Here is a 27,544-nt window from a genome sequence, read left to right as displayed (position 1 = left end):
TAGTCCGGGGTCCCCGGCTTCCATTAATGACTCAGTGGGGGTCCCCAATTCCACTTATAATTCAGTGGGGGCCCCCTGGTTCCCAGTAATGATTAAGTAGGGGTCCTTCCTCAGAAGTCAAAAGGTTAAGAACAGCTGATCTAGAATAGAGATTGTAAGACTTATACTATGGATACTTGTAATTGCATATAAAAGTGAAATATTCAGTTTTAGCTTCAGAGCCTATTCTGTGCATGACGAAGCCCTAGAGGGGCCTGATGCTGTTTCCCCTGTGCATGGACCCACAACTCCCTGCCAGGGAAGGAGGCATGTGTAGCCCACTGCTACTGAGAAGCAGGGAGCTGGGCGACAGATGGAAGAGACATGTTTCAGGCCTGTTTCTTCTTTGGAGGCGGAGCTAGGGGGGTCCCCAAACAAGTCTGAGTGAGACCAGCCTTGGTTTCCCATAAATAAATGTAAATGTTGTAAGACAAGGGCAGTCCATTCCTTAACCGTAATTTTGTGGCAATTCGAAAGCTTTCAACTGAGCACTCAAAAAAGTTTTCACCACAAAACGGAGACTGTAGTAAAACTGAGGATGGGGGATCACAGTAGAAGTGTTGGCTCCCACCTCTGTTAGATGCTACAGCTGATGGTGAATCAAAGTTTACGCAGGCACACAGCTGTTGCTTGACGCTTGCAAAAGTGAGACACAGGCCCCTTTTTCAGAAAAAAAGCAATGGGGTGTTGTGGGTGGCCTCTTGGCCACCAGGCCCTGGCTTATGAGGATCTAAAGAGCCAGAACACAGCTGGACGTCTGAACATGGAATAAAGATAAATGCAAAAAGAACAGATGATGGACTGCACGCTGAGCAAATCAAACATTCACCCCAGGTACAAATCCGGGTTACATCCATCGTTTTTTGCCATGCATTCCAGTTTGGACCCAGCCATATACAAATCAGTCTCGACCCTGCTCCCCATGAGAACAGTCCAACCCGAACTGCCAGGCCAGGTTCTCCCTGGGCCGGGAACAAGCATTCTCCAACCGGTTTCAGGGTATCACCCCTCATGAGCCAGGCTAGCTCGAATCCAGTGGTGCAGTGAGCATGGGACCCACGTCTGGGCCTATCCCTCCCACTTAGGGTGACAAATGCAAAAAGAACTGATGAAAGACAGTCCGGCCCATGGACCTGCTTGGTAAAGGACTTGTAGGCAAATAGGAGACAGCAGATCTATGGATAGGAATGAGACCGCCCCAACAAAGATCTCTCTGTTTTGTTCTACGACCTTCCTGGATCACAACCGAGCACCTTAAAGACTGTTCCTATGAAGATGACCAATTGACAATTTCTAACTGGGCTGGCACTGGTGTTGGTGAGGAGTCTTTGCTGGAACTGGAAAGTAAATAATTAAGCAAGTTTACACTCACTGTTACCTGGTGTCCTGAAATTTGGTGGGTGTGAAGTCTACCAGCCTGCACCAGATGACAGTGGCTTAACGAAACCTTAAGGGGCCCCCTGCAAACTACATGGAGGGGCCCCCTCCCAGCCTGTCAGGAGTTCTCAGGCCAAGGTACTTGGCTGAGGGTGCCCCCTGGAGCGCAGGGACACCCCTGCCTGAACAGAGCTAATGTTACACTACTGCCAGGTGACCAACCTTCTCCAGCCTCTCCTGCCCCACTGAATGCGAAAGGCAATCTAGATCTGGGAGTCATACCGCGAGCCTGGAGGTGGGACGAAGCCTCCAGTGGCCACTTCTGGATGCACAAAAAACTTATTTGGCAGATGAAAGAAAAACAATTAGAATTGGTATGGCTACGTATCCATACTCTGCGAGCACCGAGTAAGTCAAGGGAATTCTGGAACTGCATTACCAACTTAGCAAGTAAATCAATGGTCAAGGCTGTTGCTGTTTCGGCTGGCACCTGGTGTGCCCACGTAAGAACTCTATATGTCGATCCAGAGATAAAGAGAGCCGCCGCCCAGAGCTTTTTCACTGAAAACCTGGATGACTTGGAAGAGAATTGAATAAGCATCCCAGAAAAAGAGATTTAAGTATCCTTAAGAGTATCAGACCGGGATGGAACGCCCGGTCCCATCGGTCTACCATGGAGCATCTCTAGGCATCCCGTATACACAGACTGACCAACGACTGGATCTTGTTATCACCATTGCGGATTCATGGAAATGCTCCAGCATGTACCCCATCCACAGGGAGGGTGGCTGCACCTCGCCCGGGAAGGACAGGTCCATTATTTGCTAGATGTGGATGGAAAGGCCTTTGCGAAGGTGCTATTGAACCTGAGGCTTGGATCCACGAGAGTGACGTCATTCCGTAGTATCAGACTGGATCCAGGCCACGCTCCGACCAGGCATAGCGAGATCGCCCCTTTCTATGCTTGTTTTATTGGCTATAGCGCTGCATTCGATTGACCTGATGGGCACAGACTTTGGTCTAAACTTGCACGTACACTCTGACAGTAACTAGAGCTTACATGAGAGGTTAGGTTGTCTCGCATGTCGCACTGTAGCGAAAGGCCCCATAAGTATGGATGACTTGTAAGCTTCACCCTAAACCTTAATTTACACTTGTTGCACTGTTCTTGGTCACTGCTATTAATCTAAGAGCGCCCTGGAGTGTTAATCGAGATCAGTTTTAGCGGTTGGTTTATTTCTGCTGCTGCGTAAGGTCCTTGCACTGTCACAGGGGCGCAGGGTTGTGATGGAGAAACACAGGCCCTGTGCACACTCGAGAGCACGCTCAGGTCTGGGGCGTGGGATCCTTGAGGGGAGTACAGGGCCCTTCGCAAGCCCAGCCACCCTGGTCACTGGGACAGAGGGCGAGCTGCGCAAAGACCCTCCCCGCGACCCCACCAGGGCTGGCCTGCCTCTCTTGTGGGGGGCTTGGGCTGTTGAGGCTGGCCTGGGTCTCCACTCACTGTGGTGCCTCCATGTGGGGGCGGGAAGCCAGAAGCAGGTCCTGGAGGAAGGCCTCTCCGGCTGTACCAGGGGCACTCCTTTCTGCCATCAGATCCTCCTGGCTGCTTCTGCGTCTTCCATCTTTCATACAGCCACGTGGCCCTTCACAGAGGTATCTATGGCCTTGCAGAAAGACGGTGGGCCTGATGTCACAGTGGACCCTAAGGCCTTGCAGAAAAGTGGTGGTCCTGACATGTCACAGAGGTATCTAAGGCCTTGCAGAAGGCCGTGGGCCTGATGTCACAGTGGACCCTAAGGCCTTGCAGAAGGCGGTGGGCCTGATGTCACAGTGGACCCTAAGGCCTTGCAGAAGGCGGTGGGCCTGATATATCACACCAGTACCACAGGCCGTATAAGGATGTGCTAGGCCTGATATGACACAGTGGTCCCTAAGGCCTTGCAGAAAGACAGTGGGCCTGATGTCACAGTGGTCCCTAAGGCCTTGCAGAAAGACAGTGGGCCTGATGTCACAGTGGCCCCTAAGGCCTTGCACAAAGACAGTGGGCCTGATGTCACAGTGGTCCCTAAGGCCTTGCAGAAGGCGGTGGGCCTGATGTCACAGTGGTCCCTACGGCCCTGCACAAAGACAGTGGGCCTGATGTCACAGTGGACCCTAAGGCCTTGCAGAAGGCGGTGGGCCTGATTTCATAGTGGTTCCTAAGGCCTTGCAGAAGGCGGTGGGCCTGATGCCACTGTGGCCCCTAAGGCCTTGCAGAAGGCGGTGGGCCTGATATATCACACCAGTACCACACGCCGTATAAGGATGTGCTAGGCCTGATAGTGGTCCCCAAGGCCTTGCAGAAGGCGGTGGGCCTGATGTCACAGTGGTCCCTAAGGCCTTGCAGAAGGCGGGCCTGATGTCACAGTGGCCCCTAAGGCCTTGCAGAAGGCGGTGGGCCTGATGTCACAGTGGCCCCTAAGGCCTTGCAGAAGGCGGTGGGCCTGATATGTCACAGTGGTCCCTAAGGCCTTGCAGAAGGCGGTGGGGCTGATGTCACAGTGGACCCTAAGGCCTTGCAGAAGGCGGTGGGCCTGATATATCACACCAGTACCACAGGCCGTATAAGGATGTGCTAGGCCTGATATGACACAGTGGTCCCTAAGGCCTTGCACAAAGACAGTGGGCCTGATGTCACAGTGGTCCCTAATGCCTTGCAGAAAGACAGTGGGCCTGATGTCACAGTGGCCCCTAAGGCCTTGCACAAAGACAGTGGGCCTGATGTCACAGTGGTCCCTAAGGCCTTGCAGAAGGCGGTGGGCCTGATGTCACAGTGGTCCCTGGCCCTTCACAAAGACAGTGGGCCTGATGTCACAGTGGACCCTAAGGCCTTGCAGAAGGCGGTGGGCCTGATGTCACAGTGGTCCCTAAGGCCTTGCAGAAGGCGGTGGGCCTGATGTCACAGTGGTCCCTAAGGCCTTGCAGAAGGCGGTGGGCCTGATGTCACAGTGGTCCCTAAGGCCTTGCAGAAGGCGGTGGGCCTGATGTCACAGTGGTTCCTAAGGCCTTGCAGAAGGCGGTGGGCCTGACATATCACACCAGTACCACAGGCCGTATAAGGATGTGCTAGGCCTGATATGACTGCCAGAAGTAAAGGACCACTGGCGTTTCAGGTGTGCCTCGTGCACAGTACCACAGTAATTATTCACACTTAAAGCTCGACGTGTCCCTTTGTTACATCCCCCAGCATAACAATAAGAACCGTTTCAATTATGTTTTTTTACTGTGCTCCCCAAAACCCCATCATTCCCCACCCTAACTGTCCCTCCTCAATAGATGAAGAAATTCAATTAAATACCAAAAGCACATAAGGAGCAAGTCTCGGCGCGCGCCCCCCTCCTTGCTTTCTGCTCATTGCAGCCTGCCTCGGTTTACCGTGTAATTAGAGCACTTTCTGCCTGTCGTGCAAAGGCATGTCAGCCCCCTGGCCCCCGCCAGGCTGTCACTCACAGCCTTTCAAGGCAGCCATGTACAAACATCTGAGAGAAAGGCGAAATAGGCTGCTCAGTGGGTCCTGCGCTGCCGGATAATGCAGGGGGTGGGGGTTAAAAATAACCCTGGGGGGAGAGAGGCCCTGCACGCGGCCTGCTCTTTTCACGTGCATGCACCGCAGTCTGACGTCAGCAGCGTGCATAATTTAAGACACAATCTGGAAGGACAGTGAATACCGGTTCTTTCCATAGTTTATCGTGACACCGACGCCTCTACTGGTGATATCGGATAGAAGCTGCGCATCTGAGGCGCCTGTCTAGGCGCTTGACCGTGGCTGGGAGGGAGGAAGCCGCCGGGAGTGGGTCTGGGTGACACCAGGCTTTCGGAGGTCTTGGCAGGGGAGTGGACACGATGCACCCCTCTTGTCACTTGCATGGATGTCAATTCCCCAAAAATGGCAGGGGTAACGGAAGTGACATCACCGTCTCTTTGGCCACACCATCACAGGGAGTGAGATCACGAGGCCTGCGACCCTGCTGGCACCGTTGGAAGTTAACTGACATGACTTTATCCTCCAATTTACATCATAATAACCACAAAATATCAATGCCGCAGATAAAAGTTTAGTTTACATTCCATCCATATTTTAAACAGAGTGCGTCAACGGTGTGCCAGTGTTGCACAATTAGCTGAACAGATATACCTGTCTTATGCCAGGCAGTAATCTTGTGCCCGAGTATAAACTTATGCATTCAGGAAGCCAGGTGCCCAGGGACAGCCACCATTTTGTGGCCTCTACCACCAGACTATAGACCCAGATGTTTTAGGGCCAAAACACTCCCTCCAAGCCCCCAAATAATGGACATCCGTTTACAGTGACATAACAAGTAGAAAAAGAAATACAGACGCCAGCCCATTGCCATCTAGCCCCTGGAACTCTGCCCCTCCTGGTAACACCTTCAAAAGTGACAAGTCTTGGAGAGGTTATGGACTCTAAGCTATTACCCACCCCTCATGCAACTAAATCAAACACAGGGGGTCATTATGAACATGGCGGTCCGGACCGCCATGTCGGCGATGGCGGAAATTACCGCCACCGGCATGGCGCCCTGGACCGTCATATTTTGTTCACAGGGAGAACGCCACAGGCGGCCCTCTGCCACCGCCAGGCTACCGCCGACAGGCAGCCTGACGATGGCGGTTATCGTTAACCGACAGGGCAGCGCTGCCCACCGGATAAAGAACTTGTTTTCCCCCAGCCTTTCCCTGGCGGCTTCCCCTGCCAGGGAAAGGCTGGTGGAAGGGGTGCTCCGGGGCCCCCGTGCACAGCCCCGTCGCGCATGTCACTGCCCAATTTACGGGCAGTCCTATGCGCGACGGGTGCTGCTGCACCCGCCGCACTGCGAGATTGATGAAGGCTCCATGTGGAGCCGTCGGCAATGTCCCGGCCGAGCGGAATGCTCTTTAATGGGCCTGCGGGGTCTTCAACGGGCTGGCGGACTGTGTTTAGACCACTAGCATGAATACGGCAGGAAATCCCGCCATGTTCATAATGACCCCCAAAGTGTCTTCTGCACTCTGCAACCTCTTTGCTGCATCTCCCTTCCCCTGGGTTTCCCACAGAGCAAACTCCCATAGTCCTAGCTCTGTCATCTCTGGACTGTGCAAACAAGCTCCACCTCAAAGCACCAGTTTCCATCCTCCCAGCTCCCCAAAGTGCAGCAACCAGATGACTGCTTCAGCCAAGACCCATGTCCAGAAAAAAACACAACCTCAACCAACCACAATCTTAACACATAATTCTTTGAAAGCACCAATGCGTTTCCAAGGACATAATAGAAACAAAATATAGTCTGGAGAACTTCCTTGCCAAACGATTTAGGTGTTACAGATCTTTAAAGAGCCTTTCAAGATCATTACATTTCATAACATTCACTCAAAAGGTAAATTGAAAACATAAAACTCATGCATTTCCACTGACCTGTAGTCTTGAGGAAGCCCACTGCTCCCAGAGCACTGAGGGCAGGGGCACCACCTCCAGGGGCTCACAGGTCTGCGGTGAGACCCCGTGCTCAGCAGCACAGGGGTCTCAGCAGCACAGTGGTACTAGTTAGCACCCAGAGGAGCCTTCGACTGACACTGGGACACACCCTCTGCCTGACAAGCTCTTCCCACCCCAAGATACTGTTCCCGGACCCTCACTCCTGAGGATCTGATCTTTCAGCCATAGGCTACGGAGGCTTGTCCTCCATCCACTCCTCAGCAGGGCCGGACTGGGAAACCAAAGCAGCCCTGGCAAATTCTGTCAGACCAGACCCCACAGGGTGGATAGCCACCCGGCCTGACCACTGCAATGGGACTTGGCGCTAGGGAGGTTCTCCCCTCCCCCAAGAAAATGTGCAGAAAATATGGCAAAACGGTGCATTTCACAACATATTTGTCATTATATATTCAGTTGTATTAGTTTTTGAAGCATAGTAATGGATGACCTTACAGTGCACCAGGATACTGCAATCTTTAATGGGGCTCTTCAATGATTCCCTCCCCATCGCCCTCTGACAGCGCCTCTCATCTCTCCATAGCCCCTCTCTCACATGTATGTCATTTGTTTTATAGCGCCGCTCTTACCAGTGTGGAGTATGCGAGCGCTTTACACACACACATGCAGAGACAATGAATCATACATGTGTAAATCAGTGTCTAGACAAGACAACGTTACTTAAGACAAAGGGGGCTACAAGGTGTAGGATTCATATATCGGCCACGCTGGTAGGGACCTTTTAAGAGTGCTTAGTCTGGGAAGCATAAACTCAGGATTCAGAATGTAACATAGATTTTAAGGTTGACTTTACTAATAATTTATTTCTACTCAAACAAACACTTTTTAGCAAAATTAGAGTAATCAAAGACTGCGAAAACATACCTTTCTAACCCGTGCCCTGCAGTTTGCATGCAGCTCTTTGACGGCAGTTCATAGCTCCCTGTGTTAGATTATGGTTGTAACTTATGAACTGCACAGTTACGGAAGGATCTCTGTGACAAAGGCAGTATCCCACTGAGCACTGCACATAAAATTATTTTCTGTGGTCTGCATAGCACACATTCTTTGCTGCAGGAACATTAACCCTCTGCGCTACCTTAGATGAGTCAAAACTGCCACTAGACAAACCCGGATCTCTCTCCAGCAGGTGCATTGATTACCAGAGTTATCTTGGCAATTTTATTGCTGCCTGAAAACTGTTGGATATACAAGGGACTCTGCAGTGCTTTTAAAACTGCTGCACTGCTACAAAGCCAGCTCCCAGTAACAAAAGCAACCCGACCCTTCCAGCCTCCGGGGAAACACCCGATGCCCGGTAGGGCCAGTCCGGCCTTGCTTTTCAGATGCTTTATGCATCCTGCCTTTTGGGGACGGGACAACCGCAGCTCATGGTGGTGGCCCTTCAGTGTCCTTCTGGTGATGTGGGCTGCAAGTAATGCTTTTTATTTTGTTTTTCCTCTCAAGGAGGGAGGTAATGTTCCCAAACACTGCCCCTTCCTTAGCCTCTCAGCAGTAAACCAAAGGTTGCTGAGAAGTTATGAAAGAATTAAAGTGTGTGCTATCCAATTTTTACTTCACCTCCAAGCATCCCCTGATCTGATCCTGAGAAGCTAAGGAGGGAAAGTGGTTGGAAGATTGCAAGCAGTGAACACTGCTCGACAGGCCTGTTTACCTTCTCTTCCTGGACATTGCTTTGGTTTCTTAGCCAGGGACCATGGAGAAGTGCCCAGGGGGTGCAACAATGTGATCAGGGGTCGCATGGAGGTGCTCAGAGTCTCAAGGAGGTGATCAGAGTTACAAGGAGGTGCTCAGCGGTCTCAAGGAGGTGCTCAGCGGTTGCAAGGAGCTGCTCAGGGGTCGTAGGGAAATGCTAAGGAGTCGCAAGGAGTAGCCCAGAGGTTGCAGGGGGGTGCTCAGGGGTAGCAAGGAGATGCTCAGGGGTCACAAGGAAGTGCCCAGGGGTCGCAGGGAAGTGCCCAGGGGTCACAAGGAGGAGCTCAGGGGTCCTAAGGAAGTGCCCTGGAGTCACAAGGAGGTGCTCAGGGGTCGCAGGGAAGTGTCCAGGGGTTGCAAGGAGGTGCTCAGGGTTCGCAGGAAAGTGCCTAGTGGTCTCAGGGAGGTGCTCAGAGGTCGCAAGCAGGTGCCTAGGGGTCGCAAAGAGGTGCCCAGAAGTCACAAGGAAGTGCTCAGGGGTCGCAGGGAAGTGTCCAGGGGCCATGAGGAGGTTCTCAGGGATCGCAGTTGCGACCCCTTATTGAGGTGTATGGTCTCTTGAAGTAGATACTCCCAGGAGCTAGACACCTCCAGGAGCTAGACACCACCAGGGGTTACAGATCCCATGGGTTAGACACCCCTAGGAGCTAGACACCTTGAGACTAGACATCCTCAATAACTAGACACCCTCCAGAAGTAGACTCCGCCAATAAAAAGACACCCCCATGAAGTGCACACACTCAGACCTAGACGCCCTCAGCATTAGACACCCCCAGGAACTAAACACATCCAGGAGCTATACACCCCCAGGACTACACACTCCCAGGAACTAAACACCCACAGGGACTAGATAGCCCCACGAGGTAGACACCCACAAGGGCTAGATACTGCCTCGGGACTAGACCAATGTTTCCGCCTGCCTGCATCATCAATGAAGCTAGAAACCTTGGAGTGAGCCTGGACTCTGGCCTCTCCCTGCTTCCCCATCACCTGCACTCTCTACTGAAGGTATAAACCTGGGAGTGACCATCACCTGCACTCTCTACTGAAGGTATAAACCTGGGAGTGACTCTGGACTCTGGCCTCTCCCTGCTTCCCCATCACCTGCACTCTCTACGGAAGGTATAAACCTAGGAGGGACCCTCATCACCTGCACTCTCTACCCAAGGTATAAACCTGGGAGTGACCCTGGACTCTGGCGTCTCGCTGCTTCCCCCACCACCTGCACTCTCTCCTGAATATATCAACCTGGGAGTGACCACCACCTGCACTCTCTCCTGAAGATATCAACCTGGGCGTGACCCGCATCACCTGCCCTCTCTACTGAAGGTATACACCTGGGAGTGACCATCACCTGCCCTCTCTACTGAAGGTATACACCTGGGAGTGACCCTGGACTCTAGCCTCTACCTGTTTCCCCAAATGATATCAAATAACGGTAACATCCGCAGTCCTGGACCTTCATTTGACAATTGCATTCTCGGAGCTGTAGTCTTGACTCACTGTAGTGGTTCCCCAAGTGAGAAGAAGCTCTTCAATGCCTGTAAGCTCTTGGCACGTGTTTCCCATCTATGTCTTCTACAGGCCACCCTCGCCCTGTTATCACCCATCCAAGGATTGCAGCAGCTGGACACCTACCACACCTTCAGCTACATGACCAGCTGTCACCAGCTCTCCAAGAGCCTTCTAGGCGCTCTGCGGTATTCATCAATGGCAGAAACCTGCTCTTCATCCAAGCAAACCTGCAAAGATACTTCCAGACTAGCTCTGTGATGGGCCATCACTAACACGTTTTGTCACTAAGATCAAAGCTGGGAGTATGTGTCAAAAGGGAAGGGACTCCAAATCCTCTTCAAAACCCCCCACCCCACCTCTAATACTCGCACTGTGGATACTTTTACACGTCAGTAAGGCCAGTCTGGCCAGAATAGCATGTTTGGCATCATGTATTTGTTTGCATTTTTAAAACAGTAACATAACTTAACTGCAATGTTTAAATAAGGCTACACATATTTAAACATTAACAAGTTAATAGAACAGTTGTGAAAAATTAGTGGGGGGGGTTATTTTTTTTCACTAGGGGGGACGCGGCATTAAAACACTTGAAGACCACTGCTCTAGTCTGGCAATGTGACAGACAATCTCCATCCTGGGAGAAGACACACATAGAAGAACCTCTTTCTGTGCACATGCAACAGAGGGTGGACTGCATGGCATCACAGGGGTGTTATTCCCCATTCTCCTTCACTACAGGCACAGCAGAGGGTGGCGAGCATGGCATCACAGGGGTGTTATTCCTCATTCCCCTTCACAACATGCACAGCAGAGGGTGGAGAGCATGGCATCACAGGGGTGTTATTGCCCATTCCCCTTCACAACATGCACAGCAGAGGGTGGCGAGCATGGCATCACAGGGGTGTTATTGCCCATTCCCCTTCACAACAGGCACAGCAGAGGGTGGAGAGCATGGCATCACAGGGGTGTTATTCCCCATTCTCCTTCACTACAGGCACAGCAGAGGGTGGCGAGCATGGCATCACAGGGGTGTTATTCCTCATTCCCCTTCACAACATGCACAGCAGAGGGTGGAGAGCATGGCATCACAGGGGTGTTATTGCCCATTCCCCTTCACAACATGCACAGCAGAGGGTGGCGAGCATGGCATCACAGGGGTGTTATTCCTCATTCCCCTTCACAACATGCACAGCAGAGGGTGGAGAGCATGGCATCACAGGGGTGTTATTGCCCATTCCCCTTCACAACATGCACAGCAGAGGGTGGCGAGCATGGCATCACAGGGGTGTTATTCCCCATTCCCCTTCACTACATGCACAGCAGAGGGTGGAAAGCATGGCTTCACAGGGGTGTTATTGCCCATTCCCCTTCACAACATGCACAGCAGAGGGTGGCGAGCATGGCATCACAGGGGTGTTATTCCCCATTCCCCTTCACTACATGCACAGCAGAGGGTGGAAAGCATGGCATCACAGGGGTGTTATTCCTCATTCTCCTACACTACATGAATGGGCACAGCAGAGGGTGGAGTGCATGGCCTCCTAGAGCAGTTGTTCCTCATTCCCCTTCACTACATGCACAGGCACAGCAGAGGATGGAGTGCATGGCCTCCTAGAGCAGTTGTTCCTCATTCCTCTTCACTACATGCACAGGCACAGCAGAGGGTGGAGTGCATGGCCTCCTAGAGCAGTTGTTCCTCATTCCCCTTCACTACATGCACAGGCACAGCAGAGGATGGAGTAAATGGCATCACAGGGCAGTTATTCCACAGGCACAGGCACAATAAACGATGGCAGCGGCACAGTAACAGCAAACAATGCTCATCACGCCTGCCCCACACTCTTCCAACCAGACACTATAGCGCCTTACGAGCCTGTGTTCTGTCTCTCGCTAGTCTTCGCTGATCCTACCTCCCAGGCATGATCACGTAGGCATTTTATTATTTTATGTAACACTCCTGCACCAACAGGAGGAGTACATGTAACGAACATTACACCCTAGTGCATCTGAGGGTGGCTGTGAGGCTACAGGCAGTAGCAGTGCAGCAGAAAGTGGCTCCGATGCAACCGGCAGCAGCAGTGCAGCAGAAGGTGGCTGTGAGGATATAGGCAGCAGCAGTGCAGCAGAAGGTGGCTCCGATGCAACCGGCAGCAGCAGTGCAGCAGAAGGTGGCTGTGAGGCTACATGTAGCAGCAGTGCAGCAGAGGGTGGCTGTGAGGCTACAGGCAGTAGCAGTGCAGCAGAAGGTGGCTCCGATGCAACCGGCAGCAGCAGTGCAGCAGAAGGTGGCTGTGAGGCTACATGTAGCAGCAGTGCAGCAGAGGGTGGCTGTGAGGCTACAGGCAGTAGCAGTGCAGCAGAAGGTGGCTCCGATGCAACCGGCAGCAGCAGTGCAGCAGAAGGTGGCTGTGAGGCTACAGGCAGCAGCAGTGCAGCAGAGGGTGGCTGTGAGGGTACAGGCAGCAGCAGTGCAGCAGAGGGTGGCTGTGAGGCTACAGGCAGCAGCAGTGCAGCAGAGGGTGGCTGTGAGGCTACAGGCAGCAGCAGTGCAGCGGAAGGTGGCTGTGAGGATACAGGCAGCGGCAGTGCAGCAGAAGGTGGCTGTGAGGCTACAGGCAGTGGCAGTGCAGCAGAAGGTGGCTGTGAGGATACAGGCAGCGGCAGTGCAGCAGAAGGTGGCTGTGAGGATACAGGCAGCGGCAGTGCAGCAGAAGGTGGCTGTGAGGCTACAGGCAGCGGCAGTGCAGGGGATGGTGGCTGTGAGGATACAGGCAGCAGCAGTGCAGGGGATGGTGGCTGTGAGGCTAAGCAGCAGCAGTGCAGCGGAAGGTGGCTGTGAGGCTACAGGCAGCAGCAGTGCAGCGGAAGGTGGCTGTGTGGCTACAGGCAGCAGCAGTGCAGCAGAGGGTGGCTGTGAGGCTACAGGCAGTAGCAGTGCAGCAGAAGGTGGCTCTGATGCAACTGGCAGCATTAGTGCAGCGGAAGGTGGCTGTGAGGCTACAGGCAGCAGCAGTGCAGCGGAAGGTGGCTGTGAGGCTACAGGCAGCAGCAGTGCAGCAGAAGGTGGCCCTGGGGCTACAGGCAGCAGCAGTGCAGCGGAAGGTGGCTGTGAGGCTACAGGCAGCAGCAGTGCAGCGGAAGGTGGCCCTGAGGCAAGAGGCAGCAGAAGTGCAGCAGAAGGTGGCTGTGAGGCTACAGGCAGCAGCAGTGCAGCGGAAGGTGGCTGTGATGCTGCAGGCAGCAGCAGTGCAGCGGAAGGTGGCTGTGAGGCTACAGGCAGCAGCAGTGCAGCGGAAGGTGGCAGTGAGGCTACAGGCAGCAGCAGTGCAGCGGAAGGTGTCTGTGAGGGTACAGGCAGCAGCAGTGCAGCGGAAGGTGGCCCTGAGGCTAGAGGCAGCAGCAGTGCAGCAGAAGGTGGCTGTGAGGCTACAGGCAGCAGCAGTGCAGCGGAAGGTGGCTGTGAGGCTACAGGCAGCAGCAGTGCAGCGGAAGGTGGCCCTGAGGCTAGAGGCAGCAGCAGTGCAGCGGAAGGTGGCTGTGAGGCTACAGGCAGCAGCAGTGCAGCGGAAGGTGGCAGTGAGGCTACAGGCAGCAGCAGTGCAGCGGAGGTGGCTGTGAGGCTACAGGCAGCAGCAGTGCAGCAGTGCAGCGGAAGGTGGCAGTGAGGCTACAGGCAGCAGCAGTGCAGCGGAAGGTGGCTGTGAGGATATAGGCAGCAGCAGTGCAGCGGAAGGTGGCAGTGAGGCTACAGGCAGCAGCAGTGCAGCAGAAGGTGGCTGTGAGGATATAGGCAGCAGCAGTGCAGCGGAAGGTGGCAGTGAGGCTACAGGCAGCAGCAGTGCAGCGGAAGGTGGCAGTGAGGCTACAGGCAGCAGCAGTGCAGCGGAAGGTGGCTGTGAGGCTAGGGGAGCAAAAGGAAGAGATATCCTTGGGAGGAAAACAAGAAAGGAAATGAAATGCCAGTATCAGCTACAGCCAGGGGTGCAGTGATGCAGGTGAGGGGGCCGAGCGAGGGCGATGGGGGCTACCAGACAGTCGCGTGATCCTGGCACTCACCTGACAAGGTCCCTGTTGTAGAGCGACAGTGGGGACTCTCGGCCCAGGATGTACACCTGCCCTTTTAAGATCGACATCTGCACTTTGCCCTCCACCATCTCCTGGGACTTTTCGATGCAACTTCGGACAAACTCGCACTCGGGGCTGAACCAGAAGCCTGCGGAAGGAAGAGAGATCCGTCGTGAATGCGTTGATGAGTAAATCTGTACACTGATGAGGTTGGTTCCTCTGCCAGGTGGTCCCAGTGCACACACTGGTCCAGCACAGAGGCAGGGTGGGCACCCAGGCAAACTCAGCCTGGACACTCGCACTAGGGCCGGCTTTAGGGCAGTACGACTGGTGTGGCTGCACCGGGCGCTGAGCTGGGGAGGGGGGCGCTGTGTTTAGCAATAACTTATGATTTAAAAACACCTGCTGCAGAGTTCCTTGTGCATCCACCTTTAATGCAGCAATAAAAATGTCAAGATAACTCTTGTGATTAATGTTCCTGCTAGATCGAGAGATTTGAGTTTTGTCAAGTGGCAGTTTTGACTCGTCATAAAGTAGCACAGAGGGTTAATATCCCTGCTGCAGAGAACGTGCACGGTGCAGATCACAGATCTGTATTTTATGTGGATAGCTCAGTGGGTTCCGGATTTTGTCACAGAGATCCTTTTGTTACCGCAGTTCATAGATACAACCCTAATTTAGAATAGTGACTGCTATGAACTGTCATCAAAGAGCTGCATGAAAACTGCATAAAATAGGTTAGGAGGTTCTGTGTTTTAACCCCCGTCTTTCAGTATCTATTCCTAATGTTCCTAAAAAGGGTTTGTTTGGGTAGATTTCCATTCTAATTAGTAAACCCAGCCTTTACCGGTGCTTTAAAACAAATGAGATGTATATGAGAGAGGTGCTATGGAGAGATCAGAGGCACTTTTTCTCGGTGGTAGTTAGGGAATTAGAGGAAGAGGTCATGGGGCTGTGGGTGCCAAAAACGATTGTCGCACTGGGCGCGACCAGCGCTAAAGCCGGCCCTGACTGACACAGAGCGTAGCCAGACGCGTACACAATAGCCTGCCCTGCCATATTAGCACGTTTAATGTGTGTTACTAGCTAATTAATTCATGTCCACTTGTACTCGCCACTTGGTAAATAACTGCAGCTCCAAAGAGCGGGTGTAGACACGTCCAATTAGAAAATCAATTAATGTTCATGTACATGACTCGCCCATCAGCAAAGAGATAACGACTCATGAAGATAAGCAATTAATGTCTTGTTGGCGAATGGAATCAAATCCATTTAAAAAACAAAATGACCTTTATTTAGACGAAAAATTCACATATACTTAGATCTTGAGTTAATGCCCGCTCTGATGATTATGTCCAATTAGTTAATTATCACACTAACCATGGTCACTTAGACAATGATGCAATTCTCACATAATTATCTTATGGTCTCTTTGACACTAAAGCTCTGATCCTATGTATAACAAATTCATGTTTATTTAGATAATAAATGTATGTCCATTTGTATAATTCATTCAAACCCACTTACATAGTGAATGTATATCTTCTTAGATAATAAATGCATGCCATTTCATATGATAAATTCATGTGGTTAGATAACGAATGCATATCACTTTGCATAACTAAAGTATAACCCTTTAGACACTGAATTCATACTCACTTATATAATGAATTCACATCCACTTAGATAAAATAATCCATGCTCACATATAGGATGGATTCATGCCCTCTCCTATAATTAATGAACTGATGCCTTCTTAGTTAACGGATTAAAGGTTCATATGCATAATTACTAGATTTCAATTTTTTTAAACACTTTTAATTATTCATTTAGACGGAGATAAAGCATTTACGGTCACTTACCAAATGTACTCAATAACACAGACTATCACTTAAGAAAAAAATAATATGCCTTCAAATAGATACCAAACACACCCCACAGTTAATTAATGTAAGTACACTTAGATTATTGCCCAGTACCCACACACAAGAGTAAATAACTAATTTCCCTTTGCATATCTAATGAATTAATTAACATAAATCACCAATTTAGTAAAATCCATTTAAATGATGCATTAATTGCCTCTTAAGGCATTGAAGGTAAGGTAATTTAGATAACAATGAACCTCTAAATAGGCAATAAACACACAAGGCCAGGTTTACAGTTTGGCAGAGGGGTTCCTCTGTCACAATGATGAAAGATATCCCAATCCGCCAAAATCCAAATCCCATTATATCCTATGGGATTCAGATTTCGGCGGACAGGGTATTTGTCACTGTAGTGACTGAGTAACACCTCCACCCCCGCCAACTCTAAATCAGGCCCTTAATCACCTCGACGATAACGTTCTTACTTACTGCCCGTTATGCCGACAGGCCTGTAGGGAAGCAACGAAGAACTTTCGACAATTAGTCCATCTCTACACGAATGACAAACTCATTTTCTCTCAGAAGATGAATTCATATACACAGAAATATGTAACTTAAGATAATTTATTATTGTACACTTACATAATTAATTTATCTGAACGGGGGTAATTCATTTACATTAAGACGGATTAGAGAACTGCTTTAGCTTTGTAATGAATTTGCACTCGGGTGCTCATCAATTAATGTTCAAAACGATAAGGAAGTCATTTCTGCTTGCACATTGGCATATTTGCAAGCGCCTTCCGCCACTGGTGTGCCACTTTCTTTTTTTACACTCTGGTGGCACATTGTGCAGACCCATAGCTAACTTTGCGGGGCTTTTTATGGCCTCTTAGATATGGTGTAAGGCAATGCAGCACAAGTCTTTGCGTTGCCTTACACTGCGTCAGGGAAGCAGTCCGTGGGCGTTGCAGTGGGTTTTCCCCACGCAACACCCATGGCTTTGATGTATTCCCAGATTTACGAGGATGTGTAAACCTGGAAATGCATCAAAACTGAATGTCTCCCCAGGGGAGGCGTAACAGGGAGAAATATCTATTTCTCCTCGTTGGTTTCCTCTTTCATTCCTGCAGCACACATAGAAAGAGGAAAAGGCCTTCATGGATTGTTTGTGTGCAGGAAGGTGTCCCTTCCTGCACAAAAACAACCCTGACAACAACTCAGACGCCAATGCACCATGGTGCAGGGGTGGCTGCATTGGCTCTAGGCACCAAACCGTGCGCCTGCTGAAAGGACAGGAATGCACAGTATCTTGTAAATATCTTGTACGTATCTGTCTTCCCAAATTGACGAAGAGCAGCACAGGAAAAAGACTTGTGACACTGCCCCTATTGCAATTGTTTGTAAATATGCTCCTTAAAGTGTGCACCAATGCATGCGTGCACCAATACATGTGTGCACTAATGCATGCATGCACAGTATTGTTCTAGGACAAACAAAGAGGGTGCAAATGAAAGGCTGCAATGCTAAAATGTTAGTAAGTTTGAGCTTCCCTTGGTAGTGCATTAATGGGACATTGATAATACATTTTCTATACATTAGATAATTATTTTGTACTTTTAGAATAAATCCCACCCCAACACACACAACCTTAAATCATGAAACCATTTGCCTTTGTGATGAATTCATGGGCTCCCTGATTACACACTGAAATCTCAGATGATAATTTATGTATGGCCCTTTAATAATGAATGTAAGTCCATTTAGGCAAAACTGCCTATAAAATACACTTGGATAGAATTCCTTGCCACATGATATGTCACACAGACTTAGGGCCTGATTTAGAGTCTGGCGGACGGGAGGGATATCCCGTCCACTGAATTACGATTCCCATAGGATACAATGGACTCGTAATACGGCAGACGGGATATCCGCCACGTTTGTGATGAAGTAACCCCTCCACCAATCTGTAAATCAGACCCTTAGTGAACATGTTTCTTGATCCTGGTGACTGAGTTCTAGCCTCTGGCACTGCCAGTGGTAACCCTGGTAAGGACCACTGCCCCGCCGAGAGTAATCTTTGGTTTTATGCTAATCCACACAAGCCACCCACGATTTGCTCAGTATCCTCTGCATCCGGAGGTTCCAGGCTGTCCCAGAGTGCTCCGCAGCTAAAGAAGCTTTGAGGACACACATCACTGCCGGTCTCAAGAGCTCCCCGGAGTGGAGAGGAGGATGTGCTTCAGGCTTAGGCCCTACAAAGACCTTGATGATGACGTGAAGGAAGCCCCGCCCCTTCCTCTTAGGTAAACTTACTCCTGTTCAGAAGCTTACTCTGCACCCTCACCTGTACCACCAGCATTGATTCTAGGGTGGACAAACTTCCAAACCATTGGAAGTTGCTCTGCAGACCCCCATATTTGCTGGTACTCATAACTTAGTAAGTTAGCAAGAGCTGGAAACCACAGGTGTAAAGCACTACAATCTACAGCAGAGCAAGGGGCAGGGGACTGACTACAGACAAGAGGCACATGAGCCTTACATGGGAGTCCATGTGACAGCGGAAATGGCGTAGTCTCGCATTCTTCGGTGCCACCATAATGCCTTGCTGTACTTTCCTTACTCAGAGCTTGGCCTTGAGAAGTGTGCGGACATCCCTGAGGGAGGAGGCATGCCTGGGGGTGTAGGCACGTCTGAAAGTGGAGGCACGTCTGAGGATAGAGGCACGTCAGACAGTGCAGGCCGGTCTGAGAAAGAAGGCATGTCTGAGAGCGTAGACACGTCTGATGGTGGACGCACATCAGAGTGCAGGCAAGTCCGAGGTGGGAGCATGTCTGAGTGTAGAGGCATGTCTGAGGATGAAGACATGTCAGGCTGCAGTCATGACAAAGAGTGGAGGAACGTCTGAGAGTGTAGGCACGTCTGACGCTGTAGGCACATCGGAGTGTGGTAGCATGTCTGAGGGTGGAGGGACATCTGAGAGTGCAGGCACGTCGGAGGTTGGAGGCATGTCTGAGGGTGGAGGCACATCTGAGGGTGGAGGGACATCGGAGTGTGGTAGCATGTCTGAGGGTGGAGGGACATCTGAGAGTGCAGGCACGTCTGAGGGTGGAGGCATGTCTGGGGGTGGAGGAACATCGGAGTGTGGTAGCATGTCTGAGGGTGGAGGGACATCTGAGAGTGCAGGCACGTCTGAGGGTGGAGGCATGTCTGGGGGTGGGGCACGTCTGAGGGTGGAGGCACATCTGGTTGCAAGCACGTTCGAGGGTGCATGCATGCCTGAGGGTGGAGTCACGTCAGAGGATGGAGGTATGTCTGAGGGTGCAGGCCTGTCTGTGGAGGGAGGCAAGCCTGTGGGCGGAGGCACGCCTGAGTACTTGTAGTAAAAGTATTCTGCATATGTATACATACATAAGGGGTCTGAGGTCAGCCCTTTTTAGTCTGTTCGAGTGTTATTCACATTCTGCTTCTTCCCATGATTGCTTGGGGCGGGGAGGAGCCCATTTTGTCACTGAGCCCAATGTCTTGTGAGTAAATGCATCTTTCCTGATCAGAAATGGACATTCACCTGAATATGCGCTGGTTTCAGCGTGAGCTAGAGTGGCCAGTCCTCTATTCCCACTACACTCTGTGCAACAGTACGGAAAGTGCTGGGCTTCGGAGGGATAAAATTTACTATGCCAACTCCAGTCAGTGCAGCAGTATATATAGCAGTAATATATTTTAATAACCATATTAGTTGACCAAAAATATAAAACTATAACTAAATTATATATATAAAATGAAAGAAAATTAAACAATTTACATGATTATTAAAAAATGTAATAATTATTTTATGAATTAAAAATATTCTTAATGTATTATTTAGAATCCCACAATATACTCCCACAAACCTAGCAGCCCACACTTAAAATATTACTAAAATAAATAAGCATAACACAACATATTTAATAATACATTAAATCATTATTTGTAAGTGAATAATTGATTGTTAGTTATCAAATAACTTTTGAAACTATTCCCCTACAAAACACAACAGCCAGCACCTACTACATAACTTAAAAAATACTTATCACACAAGTTACATAATTAACAATCAATTAAATATTGTATTAACTTAATAATTGTTAATCAATTATTACTTAATTAACTTCCCACCCTAGCCACTTAAAAACCCAACAACCTGCCGCTAATATATAATTTCAAATATATAATTATACAATTTACTTAATTAATAATCAGTTAAATAATGAATAATAAATTAATTGATTATTGAATATTAATTCATTACTTAACTTTCCTCTCTATACCCCTACTAACCCAGCAACCTGCACCTAATATATAACTAATAAATATATTAACTACACTAGTTACATAATTAATAATCAAATATTCAATAATAAATTGTTATAAATTATACCCTGCATCCCTACAAACCTCACAGCCTGCTATCACACTGAAAATTACTATTAGAAATTAAAATAAAGATTGGAAATCAAATGAATTTCCAAACTATATTTTAAAATATTGTTAGTGATAAAAACAATATTTAACATATAAAATTAATATATAAACTAAAAGATAAATATAAAATAATTAAAAAACATGTTTTACAACTACATTATTGAAAATGATATTACCAGATATTCTTGAAAATGATATTATCTATCTTAAAACAAAATAAAATAGATGTTCTTGCCAACGATATTTCTGCATTACGATATTTTTGTATCACAATACTTTTTAGGGATATTTCTGTATCTCGATATTTAAAGCCCAATATTTTTTCCAAATACCTCCTTACACTCCTGACGCCAGGCGTGTGGTCAGAGGAGATTAATAAAGTGGCGAGCGACTGTGTGCACGACGCATGCCGAGAAGTTGTCCCCCCAGGTGCAGTGTGCATGTGTCACTTCAGGTGATCCATGCGGGTACTACAGGTGGAGAGCCTGACACCACTACATTGGCGACGAGGGAGTGGGCCGTTCTCAGTGTGCCCTCGCCGATCCTCCAGCTACTCTCGGCTGCTGGCATCCCAACCCTGACCGCCCAACTGTTACCGGTGCAGTTAGCACGCCTCATAGAATCTCCCATGCCACCTGTTGCGCATGCCCAAAAAAAGTGCGTTTGGAGGGGGGGGATTAATCTGCACCCTGGGCCGCCCTCCAGAGCCCTTACGCATGCGTGCACTGCAGAGAGGCTTTGGCCTGACATCGGCAGCCCTACCCCCAACACTGTGCCTCACCACCAGGGGGAAGCACTCTTGTGGAAATCGCACTGATGCATGCGCGCACCTGTAGGCCCCAATGAATGGCATTCCTACTCTGTACAGTCACCTCAAAACTTCAACTCAAGAAACTCATCCGGGGTACTTCTGCCAACATAGGAGGCACTCCGATGATCACAACCCCTTCTTTCACCTTATCCCCACGATGAGCCCAGCAGGGACCCTTAACTGTCCTTCCCTCCCTGTCCTTCCTGCCATTAGCATTATGAGTACCAATCCGCGAGGACATGCTGTGGGTGCCCCACGTCTCCAGCAAAATGTACCCCCAGAAGTGCCAGCACTGGCGATTCCCCATGGGTGAGGCCTTCTCAGTCAGTGGCACGCTTGGGTGGCACGCCTCAGCAGCTACTTTAAGGCAAGTAAAGAACCAGATATGGAAGTGTAGAGATCTCTTCTACTACTCTACGTAGGTGAGGAAATCTTCAAACTTTTTTGGAATATGCCCAACACAGGAGGAGATGAGGCCGTCAGCGCTTTAAACACTTACCTCGACCCCCAGATGAACCCTGACTTTGAGCTCTTCAAACTCCACCAAGCCCGTCAATGTGAATGCATAAGTGCTGGGAGTAAGTCTGCCATGTTGGAGTTCAGAAGGTGAACGAGGAATGAGTATCACTTTAAATTTGGTTTTCATCTTTTCACATTTGATGTGCATTCAAAGACAGCGGTCAGATGTCAGCCTATGTCTTTTGGCAAATTGCTGCTTTTCTTTTAACATGGAGACTGGTGTTTACTTTTCTTTCTCTGACCGCGAAGTTAGAGGATTTCGTGAAGTAAGCTATCCGACAATGTTGCTGGGGCACAGAAAGTGAAAAGAAGGGCTGTAGTTTTTTGCAACACACCACAATATTTAAATGTCTGTTAATTAGCTGTGCAAATATTTTATAATATATCATCACGTAAGAAAGCACAACTAAGCACATTATTTGTTAACTGAAACCAGGATTTTAATAGGATCAAAGCAAATCAAGAGTCGTGTGATGCAAGTGGAAAAGATTTGCTGAAAGCTGATTTCCACACATCATCATGTGCACACTATATAGTTTTTATCAGTTAACCTCTACGTCGGTTAGAAATTTGAGTTCCTCTCAATGGAGAATGTGCTGTGTGTAAATGACAGAGGCTTCCGTCATGATTCAGTACGTTCCACACCCTTACCGCTCCTCTCCTCCTGAATGAGCATGGCTAGTGTGCTATACCTGTTCTTTGTGTGATGCTTGTGAATTAACACTGATGGCAGCATCTGCACTCTGAGAATTGTTCCACCACCACTGCGTGAAGACAAGTCCTTTGATCTGACCCACGCCGGGCTACGTGAACTCACTAGCACACGTACGGACGGTGACTCCTAACAAGAAGTACGCGCACAGCTCATTCAAGGCTGCAGGTTTGGGGCACTCAGGGGATGATTTAAATCTTGGTGGGGGGAATACTCCGTCACAGACATGACGGACATCCCGTCCGTCATATTATGATCCAATTATATCCTATGGAGAGCGTAATACGGTGGGCAGGAAGTCCGTCATGTTTGTGACGGAGTATTCCATTCGCCGAGCTATCAATCAGGCGCTTAGACGCCACAACTTACGCAAGGCTGGGAGGTCCCTGGAAGAAGTCCTAAAATGTGCTCACTCTTATGAGCTTTTGAATGACAGAGTGGAACAAACAGAACACGCCTTTGCAAGCTGTCAGTCAAGCAGGAACCCAAACACCAGCCAATCACAATGGACGTGCTGGCTGCTATTGCAAAACCATTAGAGATGCCTGGATCCCCCAGACCATCCACTGTGATCAAACAGTTTAGAAGTTAATGTGGAACCTGTGGGTTTTCAGCACATCGCCTGGCTCAGTGTCTGGCATGGCGGAAGACCTGTTCCACCTGCCAGCACCTAAACTACTTCACTAAAGTCTGCAGAGATGGGTGCCATCCATCAGCGGCACAACCCCAAACCGAACGCATGGAGGCAGGGTGTCCGCACCGCCTCTGACAATGACCATCCACCCGCTTCCTTGTGGAACGCGCTGCCACTTCTGATGGAGCACGATGATGAAGGCTGAGATGAGCTCCTCCGTCAGAGTTCTCCAGGCGGTGCCTGTTCTATGAGCCAGGTCAATGTCGGTAATACTGAGAGCCCATCGCAGATAGACACAGGGGCATCTGTGAACGTCCTTAGCCGGAACCGGTTCAAGCAACTGCAACTTCCACCAAAGCTTTGGCCATCTAAAGCGAAGATCTTTGCCTATGGAGGGTCTCCCGCAAATCACCTAGAAGGGATGATCAGGTGCGCTGCCTCTCACGGGGAATCCTCCCACGCCACCAAGTCCTCTGGCCTTCACATGGGCTTCTAATGTACCTTCTAGTGCACTCTTGTACCTTCACACAGGCTGCTAGTATTCTTTTGCACCTTAACACAGGCTGCTAGTATTCTGTTGCACCTTCACACAGGCTGCTAGTATTCTGTTGGGCCTTCACACAGGCTGCTAGTATTCTGTTGCACCTTCACACAGGCTGCTAGTATTCTGTTGGGCCTTCACACAGGCTGCTAGTATTCTGTTGCACCTTCACACAGGCTGCTAGTATTCTGTTGGGCCTTCACACAGGCTGCTAGTATTCTGTTGCACCTTCACACAGGCTGCTAGTATTCTGTTGGGCCTTCACACAGGCTGCTAGTATTCTGTTGGGCCTTCACACAGGCTGCTAGTATTCTGTTGGGCCCTCACACAGGCTGCTAGTATTCTGTTGGGCCTTCACACAGGCTGCTAGTATTCTGTTGCGCCTTCACACAGGCTGCTAGTATTCTGTTGCACCTTCACACAGGCTGCTAGTATTCTGTTGGGCCTTCACACAGGCTGCTAGTATTCTGTTGGGCCTTCACACAGGCTGGTAGTAGAACGTCGGACCTGCACCTGGGTTGCTAATATACTGTTGAACCTTCACAGTGGCTTTGTTTGTACTCTTGTGGCTTCACACAGTCTTGTGGTGCACTGTTGTGCCTTCACAAGTGCTGCTAGTGTGCTGTTGTGCCTTCACGCAGAAGGGTAGTGTACTGCTGTAACTTCACTGACTGCTAGTTTACTGTGGCGTCTTCACATGGGCTGCAAGTGTACTGTTGCGTCTTCACATGGGCTGCTAGTGTACTGTTGTGTCTTCACATGGGCTGCTAGTGTACTGTTGCGTCTGCACATGGGCTGCTAGTGTACTGTTGTGTCTTCACGTGGGCTGCTAGTGTACTGTTGCGTCTTCACGTGGGCTGCTAGTGTACTGTTGCATCTTCACATGGGCTGCTAGTGTACTGTTGTGTCTTCACATGGGCTGCTAGAGTACTGTTGTGTCTTCACATGGGCTGCTAGTGTACTGTTGGGCCTTGACACAGGCTCCTGGTGTACTCAGAGACCTTCTCACAGCTGCTAAGGTAGTGTTGTGGGCTGCTAGAGTACATGTCTGCTTTTACATCAGCTGCTCTTGGAATACTCTTAGGCCAGGCACAAGCAGAACCTATCTTGAAGTTCACTAGCACAGGTTCACACTTTTTCCACCACACATTCTTGGACCCTGGGGTGGACCGAGCCAGCTGGTGACCAGCCTAACTACTGATGCTCAAACTTGAAGGAAGTCATCATAGAAGATTGTGGAATTACTCAGTGGTCACTCGTGCTGGTGGTGGGAGGCCTTCTATGTTACGTAATAGGATTGAGTCACCACGCAGCATGAGGTGACACATGAGTGGTGGGCTTTTTTCCATGTTACGTTTTGGTAGAGAGTTCCCACCCAGTAAGTGTTGACTGTGCAAACGGTGGGACGCTCTGCAATTTACTTCACAGTGGTGAGACCCCATCCGACTTGAGGCAACAACACAGCTTGTGGGACACCTTGTAAATTACACCACAGTACTTAGTCCTCGCTTAGCATGACGTGACCGCACAGGAAGTTTGACACTTTCATTACGACACGGAAGGAGGTGGACACATGGGTGGTGGAACACTCTCTGCGGTATCTCACAGTAGTGAGTACACACCTGGCAAGAACTAATCGCGTGGGCGGTGGGACACTCTATACATTAAGTCATAGTAGTAAGTTAAGGACAGTCAGGATGTGGCCAAGTGGGTGGTAGGACACTTCGTTATGGCACACTAGCAAGTCTCTCCCAACAAGTGGTGACTGTGAGGGTGGCTTGATACAGTATATAACATCCAGAGGGTGAAATAGGCTGGATTTTTGGGAACAAGGTGCCAAGACAAGCGAGAGGCAGTCAGCTAAAAGCACAACAAGCCTTCTCGCCGGGGTGCCTGCTACCTGAAAGACACCTAAATGTGTGCACCTAGTTAACCAGTACATCTAAGGGCTGCGTGGGAGAGGACATTTTACTTCAACTGTTGGACACATTTTCAAATTCCTAGTGATAAAGACTTAATCTAAATTGGAAGGAAAAGTAAGGGTGTACCCAGATGAGTTCTGGGTTGCGTCCTTCTGAATGGAAACCTATAAAGAAAGGTGTGACTAGGTGCAGTCTTGCTGCATATTACTCAAAAAATATATATTATGGGTCACTTGTTTAAAGAAACACTGAGGGTCGGATTCACAGTTTGAAGGACAGGTGATTTCTCTGCTGTATTACGGTTTTCATAGGATATAATGGAATCGTAACACGGCAGATGGGATATCCGTCACGTTTGTGATGCAGTAACCCCATCCGCCACACTCTAAATCAGGTCCTAAATCTTTTCACCCAACTTGGGGCAGCTTGTCTTATACAGTGCGTCATACAGTTTTACATTAAAGAGCTGCTTATTCAGAGGGCTCCCATTCGAAGGCTGAGACTTCTAGCACTCTAAATAAATGTCACTATTCTCCCCTGCAGCAATCAGGGTTCAATTCTGTGACTGTCCGGTTAAACCCACAGACGTCTGCAGCGACCGCATTAACCAACTGAGCATTCATAGGGTGCATTTCCCAAAAGTTACATTAATCTGCATTTATTTTCCGTTTAAAATGTTCGAGTTTACTTTTATTTGAATTTAGCTGAAGGTAAAAGGCCAACACAATAATTGAGGAATGTTTTATTTTTAGCCACACCCCCTCAAAACATCAGAGCCCCCTCTCACTTCCTGAGTTCTGCAAGAAGCTGAAAACTTGGCTATTAGTATGAGCAGCTTGGGGAACCCAAACCTACACACCTGCCCAAGTGCCTGGACACCATCTCGGGTGATTGGTGCGCTATACAAATCAACACAACATCACATCTCTGGCCCCGCCCCCTCTGCACTCAGGATCACAGTTCCCATGCTTTTTCATCAGTGCTTATTTTGTATATATAAAAAAATAGACCAAAGTCCCCAAAAACAACTGGGGTCACTTGGGGCTCAAATCAAATTAAGCAGGGACTTCAGTCGCTGATAACTTCACACTAATGAGTTGTTACCATCACAAGGTGAAGGCGCCCACAACTCTGAATGTGACGTCACTGTGGTGAGTGATGACGTCATCTGTATGTTGGAAGAGGGGCTGAAAAAAAACCAGGGCATTCTTGACCAGGACTGCACAGAGGTGGAAAAGAGAGAGCTCTGGTCCCCGACAAAAGGGTTTGTTGCGCTGCCGACCACCGACACAGCTTGGACCCACCCCTATGCAGATGGCCATCAAGGAGGCGGTGAGATCACTGATCCCCGGCAGGCAGCAAATAATGCACTTCCGGTTCACAGCTTTCAGAATTTGTTAATTCTTGGCTCGGTGGTGAGTGCAAATGGTAAAAAAAAGAGAAATACGTAGATTAGAGCTGGTGGGATCCACAGCTTAGGACAGTGGTTCCCAACCTGTGGTCCGGGGACCCCTGGGGGTCCACAAAGCCTTCACAGGGGGTCCGCAACTGTTTAGAACGTTAAAAAATATTAGCAAATATTGACAAATTAGGTCCCCAGCTTCCAGTAATGACTCAGGCTGGGGTCCCCGGATTCCAATGATGATATAGTTGGGGTCCCTGCGTCCCAATAATGTTAAAGTGGGGGTCCACAGAAATTAAAAGGTTGGGAACCATTGGCTTAGGATGTTCAGCCCTAAAAAAAAGGGCAGAGCTCCCGACCCAACACTCCTTACCCATCCCTCTCCACTGACCACGGCTCGGCCATCCCTCTCCACTGATCAGGGCTAGGCCATCCCTCTCCACTGAC

The 27,544-nt window shown here is 49.5% G+C and overlaps 1 protein-coding gene across 1 annotated transcript in view; it reads right to left on the bottom strand.

The window, feature by feature from the left end:
• Positions 1-27,544, bottom strand: part of ASS1 (argininosuccinate synthase 1) — a 271,201-nt gene that overhangs the window by 23,486 nt on the left and 220,171 nt on the right. Inside the window, exon 14 of the mRNA XM_069237057.1 lies at positions 14,216-14,372. Within this exon, the coding sequence (XP_069093158.1) occupies positions 14,216-14,372 (157 nt within the window). The remainder of the gene's footprint in view (positions 1-14,215; positions 14,373-27,544) is intronic.

This window comes from Pleurodeles waltl, chromosome 6, assembly GCF_031143425.1.
Source record: "Pleurodeles waltl isolate 20211129_DDA chromosome 6, aPleWal1.hap1.20221129, whole genome shotgun sequence".
NCBI lineage: Eukaryota > Metazoa > Chordata > Amphibia > Caudata > Salamandridae > Pleurodeles > Pleurodeles waltl.
This window is presented reverse-complemented; position numbering and strand designations above follow the sequence as displayed.